General features: G+C 47.0%; 1 protein-coding gene across 1 annotated transcript in view; it reads left to right on the top strand.

The window, feature by feature from the left end:
* Nucleotides 1–23476, top strand: part of LOC121537349 (adenosine receptor A1-like) — a 36647-nt gene extending 13171 nt beyond the window's left edge. The window contains exons 2-5 of the mRNA XM_041845002.1: nucleotides 19278–19388; nucleotides 20009–20111; nucleotides 20293–20370; nucleotides 22599–23476. Of these exons, the coding sequence (XP_041700936.1) occupies nucleotides 19278–19388; nucleotides 20009–20111; nucleotides 20293–20370; nucleotides 22599–23117 (811 nt within the window). The 3' untranslated portion in view covers nucleotides 23118–23476. The remainder of the gene's footprint in view (nucleotides 1–19277; nucleotides 19389–20008; nucleotides 20112–20292; nucleotides 20371–22598) is intronic.
* Nucleotides 23477–24416: the final 940 nt, after the last annotated feature.

Genomic DNA, 24416 nt, shown 5'->3' with positions numbered 1-24416 from the left:
CTACTGTACAACACTAGGCTCACAAGGCCAACAGCGCAGCCAGTCACCATAGCCTGCAGCCATGGACACTGGTAATGTGAGTCCCTGTCCGACTGTCTTCATCGATCTCCTTTGCATTATTGTAGCCATTTTCTGTAGCCTGTCAACTATGCCTCTGTCTATCCATGTTCTCTCCTCTCCGCACAGGCCATACAAAATGCCTCACACCGCGTGGCTGCTGCCTCTCTAACCTGGTGGTCCCTGCACGCACCACCCCACGTGGAGTTCCAGGTCTCAGGCAGCCTCTGGAACTGCCGTTCTGCTGCCAACAAGGCAGAGTTCATCTCAGCCTATGCTACCCTCCAGTCCCTCGACTTCTTGGCGCTGACGGAAACATGGATTACCACTGAAAAACACTGCTACTGCTACTGCTCTCTCCTCATCTGACCATGTGTTCTCGCATACCCCAAGAGCATCTGGTCAGCGGGGTGGTGGCACAGGAATCCTCATCTCTCCCAAGTGGACATTCTCTATTTTCTCTATCTCATTTGAATTCCATGCTGTCACAGTCACTAGCACATTTAAGCTTAACATCCTTGTCATTTATCGCCCTCCAGGTTCCCTTGGAGAGTTCATCAATGAGCTTGACGCCTTGATAAGTTCCTTTCCTGAGGATGGTTCACCCCTCACAGTTCTGGGGGACTTCAACCTCCCTACGTCTACCTTTGACTCATTTCTCTCTGCCTCCTTCTTTCCACTCCTCTCCTCTTTTGACCTCACCCTCTGACCGTCCCCCCCTACTCACAAGGCAGGCAATACGCTTGACCTCATCTTTACTAGATGCTGTTTTTCTACTAATCTCACTGCAACTCCCCTCCATGTCTCCGACCACTACTTTGTATCCTTTTCTCTCTCGCGCTCCTCCAACACTACTCACTCTGCCCCTACTCAGATGGTAATGCGCCGTCGCAACCTTCGCTCTCTCTCTCCCGCTACTCTCTCCTCTTCCATCCTATCATCTCTTCCATCTGCTCAATCCTTCTCCCTCCAATCTCCTGATTCTGCCTCCTCAACCCTCCTCTCCTCCCTTTCTGCATCCTTTGACTCTCTATGTCCCCTATCCTCCCGGCCGGCTCGGTCCTCCCCCTCCAGCTCCGTGGCTTGATGACTCATTGCGAGCTCACAGAACAGGGCTCCGGGCAGCCGAGCGGAAATGGAGGAAAACTAGACTCCCTGCGGACCTGGCATCTTTTCACTCCCTCCTCTCTACATTTTCTTCATCTGTTTCTGCTGCTAAAGCCACTTTCTACCACTCTAAATTCCAAGCATCTGCCTCTAACCCTAGGAATCTCTTTGCCACCTTCTCCTCCCTGCTGAATCCCCCCCACCTCCCTCTCTGTGGATGACTTCGTCAACCATTTTGAAAAGAAGGTTGACGACATCCGATCCTCGTTTTTTAAGTCTAATGACACTGCTGGTCCTGCTCACACTGCCCTACCCTATGCTTTGACTTCTTTCTCCCCTCTCTCTCCAGATAAAATCTTGCGAAAAAACAAAAAAATAACATTGTAAAGTGGTTATCCCACTGGCTATAAGGTGAATGCACCAATTTGTAAGTCGCTCTGGATAAGAGCGTCTGCTAAATGACGTAAATGTAAATGTAAATGTATCAGCACACAGGTCATCAGCACACAGGTCATCATCACACAGGTCATCAGCACACAGGTCATCATCACACAGGTCATCAGCACACAGGTCATCAGCACACAGGTCATCATCACACAGGTCATCATCACACAGGTCATCAGCACACAGGTCATCATCAGCACACAGGTCATCATCACACAGGTCATCATCAGCACACAGGTCATCATCAGCACACAGGTCATCATCATCACACAGGTCATCAGCACACAGGTCATCATCACACAGGTCATCATCAGCACACAGGTCATCATCAGCACACAGGTCATCATCATCACACAGGTCATCATCACACAGGTCATCATCATCACACAGGTCATCATCACACAGGTCATCATCATCACACAGGTCATCATCACACAGGTTATCATCAGCACACAGGTCATCATCACACAGGTCATCATCAGCACACAGGTCATCATCAGCACACAGGTCATCATCAGCACACAGGTCATCAGCTCACCCCGATACACTGACACACACACACAATCTCTCTCTCTCTCTCTCTCAATTCAATTTCAATTTAAGGGCTTTATTGGCATGGGAAACGTATGTTAACATTGCCAAAGCAAGTGAAGTAGATAGTAAACAAAAGTGAAATAAACAATAAATATTAACAGTAAACATTACACTCAGAAGTTCCAAAATAATAAAGACATTTCAAATGTCATATTATGTCTATATACAGTGTTGTAACAATGTGCAAATAGTTAAAGTACAAATGGGAAAATAAATAAATATGGGTTGTATTTACAATGGCGTTTGTTCTTCACTGGTTGCCCTTTTCTTGTGGCAACAGGTCCCAAATCTTGCTGCTGTGATGGCACACTGTGGTTTTTCACCCAGTAGATAAGGGAGTTTATCAAAATTGGGTTTGTTTTCTAATTCTTTGTTAGGAAGTGCAGCTCAGTTTCCACCTCATTTTGTGGGCAGTGTGCACATAGCCTGTCTTCTCTTGAGAGCCAGGTCTGCCTACGGTCCTTTCTCAATAGCAAGGCTATGCTCACTGAGTCTGTACATAGTCAAAGCTTTCCTTAAGTTTGGGTCAGTCACAGTGGTCAGGTATTCTGCCACTGTGTACTCTCTGTTTATAGCCAAATAGCAATCTAGTTTGCTCTGTTTTCTTGTTAATTCTTTCCAATGTGTCAAGTAATTCTCTTTTTGTTTTCTCATGATTTGACTGGGTCTAATTGTGTTGTTGTTGTTGTTGTCCTGGGGCTGTAATTGTGTTGTTGTTGTTGTCCTGGTGTCACGTACGTTAAGGAACGGGACGGACCAAGGTGCAGCGTGAAAGGCGTACATGTTTATTAAAGAATAAACACACGACACAGTAACCAAAATAACAAAACTTAACCGTGACGGTCCAAAGGCTAACACACAAGCCTAACACAGGAACACAACAAAAACACACAACACAGGCAGGAAAACTGGCTGCCTAAGTATGATCCCCAATCAGAGACAACGAGCGACCGCTGCCTCTGATTGGGAACCACACCCGGCCAAACATAGAAATACAAACATAGAAATTCACACCCTGACCAAACTAGCTAGAGTTCTATAGGCCAGGGCGTGACACCTGGGGCTCTGTGGGGTCTGTTTGTGTTTGTGAACAGAGCCCCAGGACCAGCTTACTTAGGGGACTCTTCTCCAAGTTCATCTCTCTGTAGGTGATGGCTTTGTTATGGAAGGTTTGGGAATCGCTTCCTTTTAAGTGGTTATAGAATTTAATGGCTCTTTTCTGGATTTGGATAATTAGCGGGTATCGGCCTAATTCTGCTCTGCATGCATTATTTCGTGTTTTCGTTGTACACAGAGGATATTTTTGCAGAATTCTGCATCCAGAGTCTCAATTTGGTGTTTGTCCCATTTTGTGAATTATTGGTTGGTGAGCGGACCCCAGACCTCACAACCATAAAGGGCAATGGGTTCTATAACTGATTGAAGTATTTTTAGCCAGATTCTAATTGGTATGTCAAATTGTATGTTCCTTTTGATGGCATAGAAGGCCCTTCTTGCCTTGTCTCTCAGATCGTTCACAGATTTGTGGAAGTTACCTGTGGCGCTGATGTTTAGGCCGAGGTATGTATAGTTTTTTGTGTGCTCTAGGGCAACTGTGTCTAATGGAATTTGTATTTGTGGTCCTGGCAACTGGACCTTTTTTGGAACACCATTATTTTTGTCTTACTGAGATTTACTGTCAGGGCCCAGGTCTGACAGAATCTGTGCAGAAGATTTAAGTGCTGCTGTAGGCCGTCCTTGGATGGTGACAGAAGCACCAGATCATCAGCAAACAGTAGACATTTGACTTCAGATTCTAGTAGGGTGAGGCCGGGTGCTGCAGACTGTTCTAGTGCCCTCGCCAATTCGTTGATATATATGTTGAAGAGGGTGGGGCTTAAACTGAATCCCTGTCTCACCCCACGGCCCTGTGGAAAGAAATGTGTGTGTTTTTTGCCAATTTTAACCGCACACTTGTTGTTTGTGTACATGGATTTTATAACTTCGTATGTTTTTCCCCCAACCACACCTTCCATCAATTTGTATAGCAGACCCTCATGCCAAATTGAGTCAAAAGCTTTTTTGAAATCAACAAAGCATGAGAAGACTTTGCCTTTGTTTTGTTTTGTTTGTTTGTCAATTAGGGTGTACACGGCGAAAACGTGGTCTGTCGTACGGTAATTTTGTAAAAAGCCAATTTGACATTTGCTCAGTACATTGTTTTCACTGAGGAAATGAACTAGTCTGCTGTTAATGATAATGCAGAGGATTTTCCCAAGGTTTGCTGTTGACGCATATCCCACGGTAGTTATTGGGGTCAAATTTGGCTCCACTTTTGTGGATTGGGGTGATAAGTCCTTGGTTCCAAATATTGGGGAAGATGCCAGAGCTAAGGATGATGTTAAAGAGTTTAAGTATAGCCAATTGGAATTTGTGGTCTGTATATTTTATAATTTCATTGAGGATACCATCAACACCACAGGCCTTTTTGGGTTGGAGGGTTTGTATTTTGTCCTGTAGTTCATTCAATGTAATTGGAGAATCCAGTGGGTTCTGGTAGTCTTTAATAGTTGATTCTAAGATTTGCATTTGATCATGTATATTTTTTTGCTGTTTGTTCTTTGTTATAGGGCCAAAAATATTGGAGAAGTGGTTTACCCATACATCTCCATTTTGGATAGATAGCTCATCATGTTGTTGTTTGTTGAGTGTTTTCCAATTTTCCCAGAAGTGGTTAGAGTCTAAGGATTCTTCAATTACATTGAGCTGATTTCTGACATGCTGTTCCTTCTTTTTCCGTAGTGTATTTCTGTATTGTTTTAGTGATTCACCATAGTGAAGGCGTAGGCTCAGGTTTTCAGGGTCTCTATGTTTTTGGTTGGATAGGTTTCTCAATTTCTTTCTTAGGTTTTTGCATTCTTCATCAAACCATTTGTCACTGTTGTTACTTTTCTTCAGTTTTCTGTTAGAGATTTTTAGATTTGATAGGGAAGCTGAGAGGTCAAATATACTGTTTAGGTTTTCTACTGCCAAGTTTACACCTTCACTATTACAGTGGAACATTTTGTCCAGGAAGCTCTCTAAAAGGGATTGAATTTGTTGTTGCCTAATTGTTTTTTGGTAGGTTTCAACACTACTTTCCTTCCATCTATAGCATTTCTTAATATTATTCAGTTCCCTTGGCTTTGATGCCTCATGATTGAGTATTGCTCTGTTCAAGTAGACTGTGATTTTGCTGTGGTCTGATAGGGGTGTCAGTGGGCTGACTGTGAACGCTCTGAGAGACTCTGGGTTGAGGTCAGTGATAAAGTAGTCTATTGTACTACTGCCAAGAGATGAGTTATAGGTGTACCTACCAAAGGAGTCCCCTCGAAGCCTAACATTGACTATGTACATACCCAGTGTGCGACAGAGCTGCAGGAGTTGCGACCCATTTTTGTTGGTTATGTTGTCGTAGTTGTGCCTAGGGGGGCATATGGGGGAGGGAATGCTGTCACCTCCAGGTAGGTGTTTGTCCCCCTGTCTGCTGAGGGTGTCAGGTTCTTGTCCAGTTCTGGCATTTAGGTCGCCACAGACTAGTACATGTCCCTGGGTCTGGAAATGATTGATTTCCCCCTCCGGGATGGAGAAGCTGTCTTCATTAAAGTATAGGGATTCTAGTGGGGGCATATACAGTTGAAGTCGGAAGTTTACATACACTTAGGTTGGAGTCAATAAAACTTGTTTTTCAACCACTCCACAAATTTCTTGTTAACAAACTATAGTTTTGGCAAGTCGGTTATGACATCTACTTTGTGCATGACACAAGTAATTTTTCCAACAATTGTTTACAAACAGATTATTTCACTTATAATTCACTGTATCACAATTTCAGAAGTTTACATACACTAAGTTGACTGTGCCTTTAAACAGCTTGGAAAATTCCAGAAAATGATGTGATGGCTTTAGAAGCTTCTGATAGGCTAATTGACATCATTTGTGGATGTATTTCAAGGCCTACCTTCAAACTCAGTGCCTCTTTGCTTGACATCATGGGAAAATCAAAAGAAATCAGCCAAGACCTCAGAAGAAAAATTGTAGACCTCCACAAGTCTGGTTCATCCTTGGGAGCAATTTTCAAACACCTGAAGGTACCACATTCATCTGTACAAACAATAGTACGCAAGTATAAACCACGCAGACGTCATACCGCTCAGGAAGGAGACGCGTTCTGTCTCCTAGAGATTAACGTACTTTGGTGCGAAAAGTGCAAATCAATCCCAGAACACCAGCAAAGGACCTTGTGAAGATGCTGTAGGAAAGTATCTATATCCACAGTAAAATGAGACCTATATCGACATAACCTGAAAGGCCGCTCAGCAAGGAAGAAGCCACTGCTCCAAAACCGCCATAAAAAAGCCAGACTATGGTTTGCAACTGCACATGGGGACAAAGATCTTACTTTTTGGAGAGATGTCCTCTGGTCTGATGAAACAAAAATGGAAATGTTTGGACATAATAACCATCGTTATGTTTGAAGGAAAAAGGGGAAGGCTTGCAAGCCGAATAACACCATCCCAACCGTGAAGCACGGGGGTGGCAGAATCATGTTGTGGGGGTGCTTTGCTGCAGGAGGGACTGGTGCACTTCACAAAATAGATGGCATCATGAGGAAGGAAAATTATGTGGATATATTGAAGCAACATCTCAAGACATCAGTCAGGAAGTTAAAGCTTGGGTTGCAAATGGGTCTTCCAAATGGACAATGACCCCAAGCATACTTCCAAAGTTGTGGCAAAATAGCTTAAGGACAACAAAGTCAAGGTATTGGAGTGGCCATCACAAAGTCCTGACCTCAACCTATAGAAAATCTGTGGGCAGAACTGAAAAGCATGTGCGAGCAAGGAGGCCTACAAACCTGACTCAGTTACACCAGCTCTGTCAGGAGGAATGGACCAAAATTCACCCAACTTATTGTGGGAAGCTTGTGGAAGACTACCCGAAACGTTTGGCCCAAGTTAAACAATTTAAAGGCAATGCTACCAAATACTAATTGAGTGTATGATTAAATAAATAAAAGCTGAAATAAATCATTCTCTCTACTATTATTCTGACATTTCACATTCTTAAAATAAAGTGGTGATCCTAACTGACCTAAGACAGGGAATTAAATGTCAGGAATTGTGAAAAACTGAGTTTAAATGTATTTGGCTAAGGTGTATGTAAACTTCTGACTTCAACTGTAGGTAGCACACAGGAGGACATTTTTCTCTGTAGGGATAATTTCCTTTTGAATTTCTAGCCAAATGTAAAATGTTCCTGTTTTGATTAATTTAATAGAGTGAGTTAGGTCTGCTCTATACCAAATTAGCATACCCTCTGAGTCCCTTCCCTGTTTCACACCTGGTAGTTTGGTGGATGGGACTACCACCTCTCTGTAACCTAGAGGGCAACCAGTGGGTCCGTCTCCTCTATACCATGTTTCTTGTAGGATGACAATGTCTGTATTTCCGATTTCTTTGGTGAAGTCCAGGTTCCTGCTCTTTAGGCCAAAGGCAGATGACCTCAGGCCTTGGATATTCCAGGATGAAATAGTGAAGGCTTTGTGTTCTCTAAAGTGTCTAATGTTGTTGGTTGTGTGGTTTGGCCTCAGGCCAGTAATTGTGAGCAGAGCCTGCTGAGCATCTGGTACATGCCATTGGCTTGGGCTAGTGTAAGAGTGGGGTTTGGGCCTGTTTGCCTGCTCACGGCCTGGGCGTATGTGTGACTTTCATGTTGAGGCCCTCTTTGCGGGAGTGGGGGGCATGGGGTGGGTAGGAGGGGCATAGGTCTGATCTGAGGGGGCCTAAATGGGGTGTGGGCATGGTTGACTTGGGGGGGTGTTAATTGGTGGGGGTGGGGGTGTAGATGTGGCTGATGGTGCTGTGGTCTGGATGTAGGTCCTCTCGGCGGGGGTCCTCTATGTGTAGGTCCGGGGGGGGGTCCCGCAGGTCTGGTAGAGTGTCTCGCTGGTCTGGGCGGGGTGTCTGTTGATCTGTTGCTCCTGTGTGAGGTGTTGGGTCTGCAGTTGAGGGTGATATCCTTTAGGGTCCGGGCGAAGGTGGGCACTGCTGCCTTGTATGTGGTGCTCTGTAGCTCAGCTGGTAGAGTTCGGCGCTTGTAACGCCAAGGTAGTGGGTTCGATCCCCGGGACCACCCATACACAAAAAAAATGTATGCACGCATGACTGTAAGTCGCGTTGGATAAAAGCGTCTGCTAAATGGCATATTATTGTATAGGTGGACCTGGTCGTAAGAGCTGTTCATGTCCAGGGTGGAGTGGTGGGCCAGGTAGACATTTGGTTTTGATGCACAGTCACGGGAAATACTGGCGTTTACCTGCTGTATGGTAGCAGGGTGGAAGTATTTTCATAGTAGCAGGGTTGAGATAACCACTTGTGCGTTGGGGAAAGTAGAAGAAGCTTTTTCTATCACTCCCTTGAGTGCTGTGGCCAGCCTTTCCTGCTGTGTTCTCATGTCGTTTGTGCCTGTGTGTATTATTATGTGGCTGGGTGATCCTAGTTGGTCCTTAGACAGAAGGTCTAGGGCACGCTGGGTGTTTGGACACCAGAGTTTAGACACAGTGTGTTTGGGGAAAAGTTTATTTTCTTGTATGTATTTCCCGTTTGAGTCCATAAGGAGTACAATCTGTGGCTTGTGTATGTCCTCAGTGGGTGTGGGGGAGTCGTCATGAGGGCTATCAGGGTGGCTGACAGGGGGGGTGATCAGCGTCCACACCGTGTGTGTGTGTGTGTGTGTGTGTGTGTAGCTACACTACCAGTTCTGCAGTCTTAATGAGACTGACAGAAGTCAATGTGATACCAAAGAGCCTACTTTTTCTTTGCAGTTAGACATGCGAGCCAGCAACCGGGAAAAAGCGAACTGTAAAATCTGTCGGGAAGTGAGCCTTCTAGCCCCTGCCGCTCCTCATCTCATCATTCCCTTTGTTTTGTCTTGTTGATTACACACACCTGGTTCATATCCCCTCATCAGCACCTGTATCAGTATTCCCTCTGCCTCCCATGTCTTTGTGTGTGATTGTTTATTGTGGAGGTGACTATAGCTTGGTGGAGCTATATTGTATTGTGTATCGGCGGGATATTCACCTGTGTGCCTTGTTTTCTCCAGTTCGCCGTATTACCGCACTGGAGTGTTTTACGCATTGCTGCGTACGTCTGTATTGCCGAATAAACCATTTATTCTGTGATTTACCCTCCTGCGCCTGACTCCGTCCTAAACCACACGCTACAGAATCACACACCCAACAGCATGGAGTCAGCAGGAGCGGGGAATATGCCTGGAGTCGTGGAGCGGGTCCGGGAGCATTCCAACATGTTAGCCAGTTTGGGCGAAGCGATGGATCGGGTTCTCCAGGTCATCCAGCGTCTGGAGAGGAGAGGACCTGACCCTTCGGGACCAGCTAAGCGACCGGATCCAGCCACCCACACCCCAGCGCCCAGAGGTATTCACCTATCCCGACCGAGGGAGTACGATGGCACAGCGGCCCGCTGCCAGGGATTCCTCCTGCAGCTGGACCTCTATTTTTCCACCATCAGCCCGGCTCTATCGGAGCGGGAGAAGGTGTCCGCCCTCGTCTCCTGCCTCTCTGGGAAAGCCCTGGAGTGGGCCAACGTGGTCTGGAGTGAAGGAGGAGACGCGTTGGACAACTACGGGGAGTTCGCTCGCCTCTTCCGGGCCATCTTCGATCACCCTCCCGAAGGGAGAGAGGCGGGCATGCGGCTGGTCCATCTGAGGCAGGGAACGAGGACCACGCAGGACTTTGCCCTGGAGTTTAGAACTCTAGCAGCTGGGTCTGGGTGGAACGAGTGGGCCCTCATCAATCGCTTCCGGTGCAGCCTGTGAGAGGACGTCCGAAGGGAGCTAGCCTGCCGGGATACCACATTGACTTTCAACCAGCTGGTGGACATGGCCATCCGGTTGGACAACCTGCTGGCTTCAAGAGGACGTCCTGGAAGGGGCCTGCCCGTTTCACCCCCGTTCAACCCGGATTACGTTCCGATGGAGCTGGGTGGCAGCAGCGATCCGGGAGAACGGAGCACGCTGTCGTCAGAGTTCTTCTGGGTCTGGAGGCGGCAGGCAGGGCACTCTCATGTCATCTCAGGTAGCGCAAACCCACACTCGTTCAGAGCCCTCTGCTGCGCACTTCATCATACACGTCACCTTCCTTGATTACATGTTAGTTCCCCAGTGTAAGGCACTGGTTGATTCAGGCGCAGCTGGGAACTTCATGGACAGGTCCTTAGCTAATAGTCTATGTATCACATTGGTTCCCCTACCCATTCCATTGCCCATCAAAGCACTTGACAGTCGACCATTAGGGTCAGGTTATGTTAGGGAGGTTACAGCACCAGTCGATGATTATGCAGGAGACCCATAGGGAGTAAATCACCTTTTTTATTATTGAGTCCCCTGATTTCCCTGTTGTGTTGGTCCTTCCCTGGCTAGCACAACATGACCACACCTTTCCATGGCCACAGAGGGTTCTCATGGGGTGGTCGCGAGAGTGTCATGGTAGGTGTCTAGCTGTTTCCGTTGGTGCAACCACGGTGGAAAGTCGAGACACTACCTCCACCGTGCGCATTCCCCCCGAATATCTCGATTTGGCGCAAGTGTTTTCTAAAATGCAGGTGACCAAATTACCGCCCCATCGGGCGGGGGATTGCGTGATAAACCTCTGGGTAGACGCTGTGCCTCCCAGGAGTCATGTATATCCCCTGTCGCAGGCTGAAACGGAGGCTATGGAGACATACATCTCCGAGTCCCTGCGCCAGGGGTTCATACGTCCCTCCACTTCACCCGCCTCCTCGAGTTTATTTTTCGTGAAGAAGAAAGACGGAGGTCTACACCCTTGCATTGATTACCGGGCACTTAATCAAACTACCATTTGCTACAGTTACCCTCTACCCATCATCTCCTCTGTTATCAAATCAATGCATGGGGCGCGCTTCTTCACGAAATTAGATCTCAGGAGTGCGTACAACCTGGTGCATGTCCGGGAAGGGGACGAGTGGAAGACAGCATTTAGCACAACCATGGGGCATTATGAATACCTGGTGATGCCGTACAGGTTGACGAATGCTCCATCAGTCTTCCAGTCCTTTGTGAAAGAGGTGTTTCGGGACGTGCTTGGTCGCGGTGTGGTGGTCTACATCGATGACATTCTGGTGCATTCCGCTATGCGCGCCGAGCATGTGTCCCTGGTTCGCAGAGTGCTGGGCCGACTGTTGGAGCATGACCTATATGCCAAGGCAGAAAAGTGTCTGTTCTTCCAACAGTCCATCTCCTTCCTCGGATACCACATCACCACCTCAGGTGTGAAGATGGAGGGAGACCGCATTTCCGCCGTGCGGAATTGGCAGACTCCAACCACGGTGAAGGAGGTGCAGCGCTTCATTGGCTTTGCCAATTACTATCGGAGGACAGGGCTTTGGCAAGGTCGCAGTTCTCATCACCTCTCTGTTGAAGGGTGGGCCGTCCCGGCTCCGCTGGTCTGCTGAGGATGACAGGGCTTTCAGTAACCTGAGGGCTCTGTTCACCTCAGCCCCGGTACTGGCCCATCCCGATCCATCATTGCCGTTTGTAGTGGAGGTGGATGCGTCCGAGGTAGGGGTAGGCACTGTCCTATCCCAACGCTCGGGTACGCCACCCAAGCTCCGCCCCTGTACCTTCTTCTCGAAGAAGCTCAGCAAGGCGGAGCAGAACTACGACGTTGGTGATCGGGAGCTGTTGACTGTTGTCAGAGCCCTGACCGCGTGGAGGCACTGGCTAGAGGGGGCAAAAAACTCTTTCCTCTTCTGGACTGACCACCGTAACCTGGAGTACATCCGGGCAGCGAGGAGGCTGAACCCTCGCCAGGCCAGGTGGGCCTTGTTCTTCACCAGGTTTCATTTCACGCTTTCCTACATACCAGCACTAAGAACGTGAAGGCAGACATACTGTCACGGCTGCACGACACAGAGGAGAGGCCCATAGACAACACCTCCATACTCCCGGCCTCCTGCATTGTGGCGCCAGTAGTGTGGACTGTGGACGCGGACATAGAGCGGGTGTTACACACAGAGCCATCTCCACCTCAGTGCCCGGCTGGGCTGCGGTACGTGCCGTCTATTGTCCGTGATTGTCTTATCTATTGGGCACACACGTCCCCATCCTCTGGTCACCCAGGCATCGGCCGTACAGTGTGCTGCCTGACCGGGAAGTACTGGTGGCCTACCTTGGCTAAGGACGTGAGGGTGTATGTCTCCTCCTGCTCGGTGTGCACCCAGAGTAACGCACCTAGGCACCTTCCAGCGGGTAAGTTAAACCCCTTACCAGTTCCACAACGGCCATGGTCCCACTTATCTATTGACTTTCTAACTGATCTTCCCCTCTCTCAGGGTAACACCACCAACCTGGTTGTTGTGGACCGCTTTTCTAAAGCCTGCCGCCTCCTTCCTCTGCCCGGTCTCCCCACGGCCCTGCAAACTGCGGAGGCCCTGTTTACTCACGTCTTCCAGCACTACGGGGTGCCAGAGGACATCATGTCTGACCGGGGTCCCCAGTTTACGTTCAGGGTCTGGAAGGCGTTCATGGAACGTCTGGGGGTCTCGGTCAGCCTGACCTCTGGGTTTCACCCCGAGTCTAATGGGCAGGTGGAACGGGTGAATCAGGATGTGAGTAGGTTCCTGCGGTCCTACTGCCAGCACTAACCTAAATCCCTTTAAATGTGTCTTAGGGTATCAGCCATGGCATGAGAGCCAGACCGAAGCTCCTGCGGTGGACGACTGGTTTCGGCACGCGGAGGAGACGTGGAACGCTGCCCACGTGCATCGCCAGAACGCCAACGCTGACCGCCACCATAGTGAGGCCCCGGTCTTTGTACCGGGTGATCGGGTCTGGCTCTCGTCCCGGAATCTGCCCCTCCGCCTTCCCTGCCGGAAGCTGAGCCCGCGGTTTGTGGGGCTGTTCAAAGTCCTGAGGAGAATAAACGAGGTTACGTATAGGTTACTACTCCCTCCTGATTACCGTATTAACCCCTCGTTTCACGTGTCTCTCCTCAGGCCGGTGGTGGCTGGTCCGCTCCAGGAGTCTGAGGTGCGGGAGGTCCCTCTGCTCCCTCTGGACATCGAGGGGGCCCCGGCGTACTCTGTCCGTTCCATCCTGGATTCGAGGCGTCGGGTGGGGGCCTTCAGTACCTCGTGGAGTGGGAGGGGTACAGTCCGGAGGAGCGGTGCTGTGTCCCGGTGAGGGATGTCCTCGATCCCTCCCTGTTGCGGGATTTCCACCGTCGCCATCTGGCTCGCCCTGCTCTGCGTCCTCCTGGCCGTCCCCGAGGCTGGTGTCGGGGTACTGCTGGAGCTGCGCGTCAAGGGGGGTACTGTCACGACTTCCTCCGAAGCTGCCTCCTCTCTGTACCGCTGTATTGTCGAATAAACCTTTTATTCTGTGATTTACCCTCCTGCGCCTGACTCCGTCCAAAATCACCTGCTACAACCGGTTCGAAACAAAGAAAAGTACTGGTTTATATCTTTCCTTTCTGTTTCTTTTTAAACCTATGAAATTGTACATCTTTTTTTATTTAGCTCAACGTTAAATTACTTAACCAATTATGCAGTGTGGATAGAGCAGCTTGCTATGGAGCGGGCAATCTATAGCTCAGTGAGTTGTTTACATGCGTGATGGAAAGACAAGTGTCGGGCACAAGATGCAACTGACATTTTGTTGGTGGGGAGAGAGAGAGAGAGAGAGAGAGAGACAGAGAGAGAGAGAGAGAGACAGAGAGAGACAGAGAGAGAGAGAGACAGAGAGAGAGAGAGAGAGAGAGAGAGAGAGAGAGAGAGAGAGAGAGAGAGAGAGAGAGAGAGAGAGACAGAGAGAGAGACAGAGAGAGAGAGAGAGAGAGAGAGAGAGAGAGAGAGAGAGGGTGGAGGAGGAGGCTTGAAGCTCTGGACATCTTGTTATGACGTGCATTATCTGAATTAGGGCCACAGAATTATACCTACGGAGGAGCGACTTCTATGGAGGAACTTAGAATGTCTTTAAACTTCAGAGTTGGCTTAACGTTGGACCAGAGAGGCTAGCTAGCTAACAAGCTTGTGTGTGCAGAGCGGTACCAGAATTAAAAACACGTCTTACATTTTTGTAGTTAATAAATCCAATGTGAAATGTGATAACTATAGTATCCCTAACTAGCATTGAATTAGCGAATCCATTATTCTCTAATAAAAAATATCTCTCCCTATCTTCTGAAACACGCTTGTAATGTCAGTAGGCTACAGCTATGCTTTGGAGGGGGATGGGCAGGTAGCCTACATGCCCACCTACTGGTAAAGATGTCCAGCTGGCAGGCAGACACTGGAAGAAGATTCTGATTGACAGAGGGAGGGCTTTGCATAGGCGCTTTGTAGTTATTAACCGGTTCCCATGCTTGTAAAATAACGGCTATGTTCCAGAACGTTATAGATCACTTTCCTTCCCGGTTCTGATTCTGTTCCCTGAACATTTTAGTTATTTTCCGGTTTTCTGTTCTGTTCCCTGAACCGGTTCCAACCCCTGGTATGTATGTACAGTATGTATGTGTGTATGTTTGTGTATGCTTGTGTGTGTGTGTGTGTGTGTGTGTGTGTGTGTGTGTGTGTGTGTGTGTGTGTGTGTGCAATTGACCAATAAAGGGATCCTAAAATCTTAAGCTATTGTGCTGCCTGCTGCAAGAAGAATCACTGCAGTCTCTCTCTGTTCCGTGCACATTATAGAGGATACATTAGTACTGTACAGTATGTGGATATTGAGATGTAGTCCATTTTTAGAAACCATGAATCACCGTCATCGCTTCTAGCGAAAAGAAAAAAAGAAGCATGGATCGCAGTGCTTGGAGGGAGGGAGGGAGGGAGGGAGGGAGGGAGGGAGGGAGGGAGGGGTGAAAGAGAAGGCATAGAATGAGGATTTTTCTTTTCTTTATGTTGAAAAGCTGTATTAAAAAAAAGGTTTAGCATGCACACTACTCACTGTCTTGCAGCTATAGGTTTGTGGTGAACTAACTCCTTGTGTTATGGTATAGGTGTCTAACTCCTTGTGTTATGGTATAGGTGACTAACTCCTTGTGTTATGGTATAGGTGACTAACTCCTTGTGTTATGGTATAGGTGACTAACTCCTTGTGTTATGGTATAGGTGACTAACTCCTTGTGTTATGGTATAGGTGACTAACTCCTTGTGTTATGGTATAGGTGACTAACTCCTTGTGTTATGGTATAGGTGACTAACTCCTTTTGTTATGGTATAGGTGACTAACTCCTTGTGTTATGGTATAGGTGACTAACTCCTTGTGTTATGGTATAGGTGACTAACTCCTTGTGTTATGATATAGGTGACTAACTCCTTGTGTTATGGTATAGGTGACTAACTCCTTGTGTTATGGTATAGGTGACTAACTCCTTGTGTTATGATATAGGTGACTAACTCCTTGTGTTATGGTATAGGTGTCTAACTCCTTGTGTTATGGTATAGGTGACTAACTCCTTGTGTTATGATATAGGTGACTAACTCCTTGTGTTATGGTATAGGTGACTAACTCCTTGTGTTATGGTATAGGTGACTAACTCCTTGTGTTATGGTATAGGTGACTAACTCCTTGTGTTATGTTATAGGGGACTAACTCCTTGTGTTATGGTATATGTATCTAACTCCTTGTGTTATGGTATAGGTGACTAACTCCTTGTGTTATGGTATAGGTGACTAACTCCTTGTGTTATGGTATAGGTGACTAACTCCTTGTGTTATGGTATAGGTGACTAACTCCTTGTGTTATGATATAGGTGACTAACTCCTTGTGTTATGGTATAGGTGACTAACTCCTTGTGTTATGGTATAGGTGACTAACTCCTTGTGTTATGATATAGGTGACTAACTCCTTGTGTTATGGTATAGGTGTCTAACTCCTTGTGTTATGGTATAGGTGACTAACTCCTTGTGTTATGATATAGGTGACGAACTCCTTGTGTTATGGTATAGGTGACTAACTCCTTGTGTTATGGTATAGGGGACTAACTCCTTGTGTTATTGTATAGGTATCTAACTCCTTGTGTTATGGTATAGGTGACTAACTCCTTGTGTTATGGTATAGGTGACTAACTCCTTGTGTTATGGTATAGGTGTCTAACTCCTTGTGTTATGGTATAGGTGACTAACTCCTTGTGTTATGGTATAGGTGACTAACTCCTTGTGTTATGGTATAGGTGACTAACTCCTTGTGTTATGGTATAGGTGACTAACTCCTTGTGTTATGGTATAGGTGACTAACTCATTGTGTTATGGTATAGGTGACTAACTCCTTGTGTTATGGTATAGGTGACTAACTCCTTGTATTATGGTATAGGTGACTAACTCCTTGTGTTATGGTATAGGTGTCTAACTCCTTGTGTTATGGTATAGGTGACTAACTCCTCGTGTTATGATATAGGTGACTAACTCCTTGTGTTATGGTATAGGTGACTAACTCCTCGTGTTATGGTATAGGTGACTAACTCCTTGTGTTATGATATAGGTGACTAACTCCTTGTGTTATGGTATAGGTGACTAACTCCTTGTGTTATGGTATAGGTGACTAACTCCTTGTGTTATGGTATAGGTGACTAACTCCTTGTGTTATGGTATAGGGGACTAACTCCTTGTGTTATGGTATAGGTGTCTAACTCCTTGTGTTATGGTATAGGTGACTAACTCCTTGTGTTATGGTATAGGTGACTAACTCCTTGTGTTATGGTATAGGTGTCTATCTCCTTGTGTTATGGTATAGGTGACTAACTCCTTGTGTTATGGTATAGGTGACTAACTCCTTGTGTTATGGTATAGGTGACTAACTCCTTGTGTTATGGTATAGGGGACTAACTCCTTGTGTTATGGTATATGTATCTAACTCATTGTGTTATGGTATAGGTGACTAACTCCTTGTGTTATGGTATAGGTGACTAACTCCTTGTGTTATGGTATAGGTGACTAACTCCTTGTGTTATGGTATAGGTGACTAACTCCTTGTGTTATGGTATAGGTGTCTAACTCCTTGTGTTATGTATAGGTGACTAACTCCTTGTGTTATGGTATAGGTGACTAACTCCTTGTGTTATGGTATAGGTGACTAACTCATTGTGTTATGGTATAGGTGACTAACTCCTTGTGTTATGGTATAGGTGACTAACTCCTTGTGTTATGGTATAGGTGACTAACTCCTTGTGTTATGGTATAGGTGACTAACTCCTTGTGTTATGATATAGGTGACTAACTCCTTGTGTTATGGTATAGGTGACTAACTCCTTGTGTTATGGTATAGGTGACTAACTCATTGTGTTATGATATAGGTGACTAACTCCTTGTGTTATGGTATAGGTGACTAACTCCTTGTGTTATGGTATAGGTGACTAACTCCTTGTGTTATGGTATAGGTGACTAACTCCTTGTGTTATGGTATAGGTGACTAACTCATTGTGTTATGGTATAGCTGACTAACTCCTTGTGTTATGGTATAGGTGTCTAACTCCTTGTGTTATGGTATAGGTGACTAACTCCTTGTGTTATGATATAGGTGACTAACTCCTTGTGTTATGGTATAGGTGACTAACTCCTTGTGTTATGATATAGGTGTCTAACTCCTTGTGTTATGGTATAGGTGTCTAACTCCTTGTGTTATGGTATAGGTGACTAACTCCTTGTGTTATGGTATAGGTGTCTAACTCCTTGTGTTATGGTATAGGTGACTAACTCCTTGTGTTATGGTATAGGTGACTAACTCCTTGTGTTATGGTATAGGTGACTAACTCATTGTGTTATGGTATAGGTGACTAACTCCTTGTGTTATGGTATAGGTGTCTAACTCCTTGTGTTATGGTATAGGTGACTAACTCCTTGTGTTATGGTATAGGTGTCTAACTCCTTGTGTTATGGTATAGGTGTCTAACTCCTTGTGTTATGGTATAGGTGTCTAACTCCTTGTGTTATGGTATAGGTGACTAACTCCTTGTGTTATGGTATAGGTGACTAACTCCCTGTGTTATGGTATAGGTGACTAACTCCTTGTGTTATGGTATAGGTGACTAACTCCCTGTGTTATGGTATAGGTGACTAACTCCTTGTGTTATGGTATAGGTGACTAACTCATTGTGTTATGGTATAGGTGACTAACTCCTTGTGTTATGGTATAGGTGTCTAACTCCTTGTGTTATGGTATAGGTGACTAACTCCTTGTGTTATGGTATAGGTGACTAACTCCTTGTGTTATGGTATAGGTGTCTAACTCCTTGTGTTATGGTATAGGTGACTAACTCCTTGTGTTATGGTATAGGTGACTAACTCCCGGTGTTATGGTATAGGTGACTAACTCCTTGTGTTATGGTATAGGTGACTAACTCATTGTGTTATGGTATAGGTGACTAACTCCTTGTGTTATGGTATAGGTGTCTAACTCCTTGTGTTATGGTATAGGTGACTAACTCCTTGTGTTATGGTATAGGTGACTAACTCCTTGTGTTATGGTATAGGTGTCTAACTCCTTGTGTTATGGTATAGGTGACTAACTCCTTGTGTTATGGTATAGGTGACTAACTCCTTGTGTTATGGTATAGGTGACTAACTCCTTGTGTTATGGTATAGGTGTCTAACTCCTTGTGTTATGGTATAGGTGTCTAACTCCTTGTGTTATGGTATAGGTGACTAACTCCTTGTGTTATGGTATAGGTGACTAACTCCTTGTGTTATGGTATAGGTGACTAACTCCTCCTTGTGTTATGGTATAGGTGACTAACTCCCTGTGTTATGGTATAGGTGACTAACTCCTTGAGTTATGGTATAGGTGACTAACTCCTTGTGTTATGGTATAGGTGACTAACTCCTTGTGTTATGGTATAGGTGACTAACTCCTTGTGTTATGGTATATGTGACTAACTCCTTGTGTTATGGTATAGGTGACTAACTCCTTGTGTTATGGTATAGGTGTCTAACTCCTTGTGTTATGGTATAGGTGTCTAACTCCTTGTGTTATGGTATAGGTGACTAACTCCCTAACCGCCTGGTTTCTCTTTATCTCTACAGCTATAAGCGTGTGGTGACAAAGCAGCGAGCGGCCGTGGCGGTGGTGGTGTGCTGGACCGTGGCCTTCGTCGTGGGCTTGACCCCCATGCTGGGCTGGAACAACCTGTGGAGGTAGATAGCTACGTATTTTAAATTAGTTTTGTGTTGTGTTTGTTAATTACAGTGTGACATTGACTGTGTACGAAATAGCTTACTGTTTCCTTATGAAGTGCACTACTTTTGAACAGGGCCCATAGGGTGCCATTTCAGGCTCCCCAATTTATCCTTTCAATTATGTATTTGTAATAAGAATGATCAAATAGTTCAGCTCTTCTAATTCTGCTATTGATACTATGTATCCATAATATACCCAATTACAAGTAAATAACACCCCTGTCTCTCTCTGTCTCTGTCTCTCTCTCTCTCTCTCTCTCTCTCTCTCTCTCTCTCTCTCTCTCTCTCTCTCTCTCTCTCTCTCTCTCTCTCTCTCTCTCTCTCTCTCTCTCTCTCTCTCTCTCTCTCTCTCTCTCTCTCTCTCTCTCTCTCTCTCTCTGTCTCTCTCTCTCTCTCCATCTCTCTCTCTCTCTCTCTCTCTCTCTCTCTCTCTCTCTCTCTCTCTCTCTCTCTCTCTCTCTCTCTCTCTCTCTCTCTCTCTCTCTCTCTCTCTCTCTCTCTCTCTCTCTCTCTCTCCCTCTCTGTCTCTCTGTCTCTCCCCCCTCTCTTTCTCTCTCCCCCCCTCTCCATCCCTGAAGGCTGCAGCAGAACGGTTCCCTGAACGAGGATCTCATCATCACCTGTCAGTTTGAGAACGTAATCAGCATGGACTACATGGTCTACTTCAACTTCTTCGGCTGGGTATTATAACATCTCTCTTTGTGTAGTATATCAGCTGGGTGGAGGTCAGGGCGTCTGATGTTGTTTGTTGAACTTAAGAGAAAGCATATATGTTGTTGTTAAGTAGCTCTGTAGCTCAACTAGTGCATGGGTAAAACACGGTACTGGAGCTAACACGGGACTGGACTGTGTTTCACTACAGGTGCTGCCTCCTTTACTCCTCATGCTGGTCATCTACACAGAGATCTTCTACATGATCCACAAGCAGCTCAACAAGAAGGTGAGGTGACCACCGCCCCTCCTCCCATCTATGTAGCCTCGCCCCACCTCTGTTTCAATTCCATAAGGAGTTGGCAAGAGCAGGAACAGACTAGCTCCTACACTACCACCTACAGCCAGGGGGAACAGACTAGCTCCTACACTACCACCTACAGCCAGGGGGAACAGACTAGCTCCTACACTACCACCTACAGCCAGGGGGAACAGGGGGAACAGACTAGCTCCTACACTACCATCTACAGCCAGGGGGAACAGACTAGCTCCTACACTACCATCTACAGCCAGGGGGAACAGACTAGCTCCTACACTACCATCTACAGCCAGGGGGAACAGGGGAACAGACTAGCTCCTACACTACCATCTACAGCCAGGGGGAACAGACTAGCTCCTACACTACCATCTACAGCCAGGGGGAACAGACTAGCTCCTACACTACCACCTACAGCCAGGGGGAACAGACTAGCTCCTACACTACCATCTACAGCCAGGGGAACAGACTAGCTCCTACACTACCATCTACAGCCAGGGGGAACAGACTAGCTCCTACACTACCATCTACAGCCAGGGGGAACAGACTAGCTCCTACACTACCATCTACAGCCAGGGGGAACAGACTAGCTCCTACACTACCACCTACAGCCAGGGGGGAACAGGGGGAACAGACTAGCTCCTACACTACCACCTACAGCCAGGGGGAACAGACTAGCTCCTACACTACCATCTACAGCCAGGGGGAACAGACTAGCTCCTACACTACCACCTACAGCCAGGGGGAACAGACTAGCTCCTACACTACCATCTACAGCCGGGGGGAACAGACTAGCTCCTACACTACCATCTACAGCCAGGGGGAACAGACTAGCTCCTACACTACCATCTACAGCCGGGGGGAACAGACTAGCTCCTACACTACCATCTACAGCCAGGGGGAACAGACTAGCTCCTACACTACCATCTACAGCCAGGGGGAACAGACTAGCTCCTACACTACCACCTACAGCCAGGGGGAACAGGAGGAACAGACTAGCTCCTACACTACCATCTACAGCCAGGGGGAACAGACTAGCTCCTACACTACCACCTACAGCCAGGGGGAACAGACTAGCTCCTACACTACCATCTACAGCCAGGGGGAACAGACTAGCTCCTACACTACCACCTACAGCCAGGGGGAACAGGGGGAACAGACTAGCTCCTACACTACCACCTACAGCCAGGGGGAACAGGGGGAACAGACTAGCTCCTACACTACCATCTACAGCCAGGGGGGAACAGACTAGCTCCTACACTACCATCTACAGCCAGGGGGAACAGACTAGCTCCTACACTACCACCTACAGCCGGGGGGAACAGACTAGCTCCTACACTACCATCTACAGCCAGGGGGAACAGACTAGCTCCTACACTACCACCTACAGCCAGGGGGAACAGACTAGCTCCTACACTACCACCTACAGCCAGGGGGAACAGGGGAACAGACTAGCTCCTACACTACCATCTACAGCCAGGGGGAACAGACTAGCTCCTACACTACCACCTACAGCCAGGGGGAACAGGGGGAACAGACTAGCTCCTACACTACCATCTACAGCCAGGGGGAACAGACTAGCTCCTACACTACCATCTACAGCCAGGGGGAACAGACTAGCTCCTACACTACCATCTACAGCCAGGGGGAACAGACTAGCTCCTACACTACCACCTACAGCCAGGGGGAACAGACTAGCTCCTACACTACCATCTACAGCCAGGGGGAACAGACTAGCTCCTACACTACCACCTACAGCCAGGGGGAACAGACTAGCTCCTACACTACCATCTACAGCCAGGGGGAACAGACTAGCTCCTACACTACCACCTACAGCCAGGGGGAACAGACTAGCTCCTACACTACCACCTACAGCCAGGGGGAACAGGGGGAACAGACTAGCTCCCACACTACCACCTACAGCCAGGGGGAACAGGGGGAACAGACTAGCTCCCACACTACCATCTACAGCCAGGGGGAACAGACTAGCTCCTACACTACCATCTACAGCCAGGGGGAACAGACTAGCTCCTACACTACCACCTACAGCCAGGGGGAACAGGGGGAACAGACTAGCTCCTACACTACCACCTACAGCCGGGGGAATTGATTCCCTGAGTATCTGAATATAAGACCTATAGTAATGATTATTCATTAATAATAACAAGAATACTAAATCAAGATAATATTTACTCTTACAGGCTTGCACCGTCAGCCACACCGACCCCAACAAGTACTATGACAAGGAACTCAAACTGGCCAAGTCATTGGCTCTGGTTCTCTTCCTGTTTGCCATCAGCTGGCTTCCCCTCCACATCATCAACTGCGTCACGTTGTTCTGTCCGACCTGCGACAAACCCCTGTTCCTGATCTACATCGCTATATTGCTCACGCACGGCAACTCAGCCGTCAACCCCATCGTCTACGCCTTCCGCATCAAGAAGTTCCGCGACGCTTTCCTGAAGATCTGGAAGCAGTACTTCTGTTGTAAGGACGTACCCGCCATTTTGAACCAGCCCAGTGAGAAGGATGGGAATGAGAAGGGGAACCAGAATGGGAACGGGAATCCTAATCTGAACGGGGACTCACAGCCAGCTCTGTCGCCACCACAAGAAGGGCAGCAGCCTCCACTAGAGCAGGGGGCCAAGCACCAACTGCCACAGTCTCACAACGATGCCACACCACAGCAGAAACCCCCCATGGAGCACAACAATATCTAACTGCTCTACTTTGACGTGTCAGAAACCTGTCAGTTCCTATGTTTTGGGAGATGAATAGAGGTTGTTTGACAGGAGTCAGAGGCATACTGATAGTATTCGTTCGGAATGTATAGCAACCAATGGAGGAGTGTGACATGGTGAAAGAAACGTTTAATCAGTCTACTTTTTGTACCTCGCACCTGGATGTGATTGGATGTTTGTGTACACTACTTTGAAAGGAGTGTGACATGGTACCTACTGAATGGAAGGATTCTGGTGCAGTGTTTGGCCACTTGCAGCTTAAGGATCCATCTTACAGACTGTGAAATCAAATTTGAACATTAATGTGGTGGTGTACAGTGGGGGAAAAAAGTATTTAGTCAGCCACCAATTGTGCAAGTTCTCCCACTTAAAAAGATGAGAGAGGCCTGTAATTTTCATCATGGGTACACGTCAACTATGACAGACAAATTCAGAAAAGAAAATCCAGAAAATCACATTGTAGGATTTTTTATGAATTTATTTGCAAATTATGGTGGAAAATAAGTATTTGGTCACCTACAAACAAGCAAGATTTCTGGCTCTCACAGACCTGTAACTTCTTCTTTAAGAGGCTCCTCTGTCCTCCACTCGTTACCTGTATTAATGGCACCTGTTTGAACTTGTTATCAGTATAAAAGACACCTGTCCACAACTTCAAACAGTCACACTCCAAACTCCACTATGGCCAAGACCAAAGAGCTGTCAAAGGACACCAGAAACAACATTGTAGACCTGCACCAGGCTGGGAAGACTGAATCTGCAATAGGTAAGCAGCTTGGTTTGAAGAAATCAACTGTGGGAGCAAATATTAGGAAATGGAAGACATACAAGACCACTGATAATCTCCCTCGATCTGGGGCTCCACGCAAGATCTCACCCCGTGGGGTCAAAATGATCACAAGAACAGTGAGCAAAAATCCCAGAACCACACGGGGGGACCTAGTGAATGACCTGCAGAGAGCTGGGACCAAAGTAACAAAGCCTACCATCAGTAACACACTACGCCGCCAGGGACTCAAATCCTGCAGTGCCAGACGTGTCCCCTTGCTTAAGCCAGTACATGACCAGGCCCATCTGAAGTTTGCTAGAGTGCATTTGGATGATCCAGAAGAGGATTGGGAGAATGTCATATGGTCAGATGAAACCAAAATAGAACTTTTTGGTAAAAACTCAACTCGTCGTGTTTGGAGGACAAAGAATGCTGAGTTGCATCCAAAGAACACCATACCTACTGTGAAGCATGGGGGTGGAAACATCATGCTTTGGGGCTGTTTTTCT

Source organism: Coregonus clupeaformis, chromosome 24, assembly GCF_020615455.1.
Source record: "Coregonus clupeaformis isolate EN_2021a chromosome 24, ASM2061545v1, whole genome shotgun sequence".
NCBI classification, from domain to species: domain Eukaryota; kingdom Metazoa; phylum Chordata; class Actinopteri; order Salmoniformes; family Salmonidae; genus Coregonus; species Coregonus clupeaformis.
Note: the sequence above shows the minus strand (reverse complement) of the source record. Positions and strands in the feature narration are given on the sequence as shown.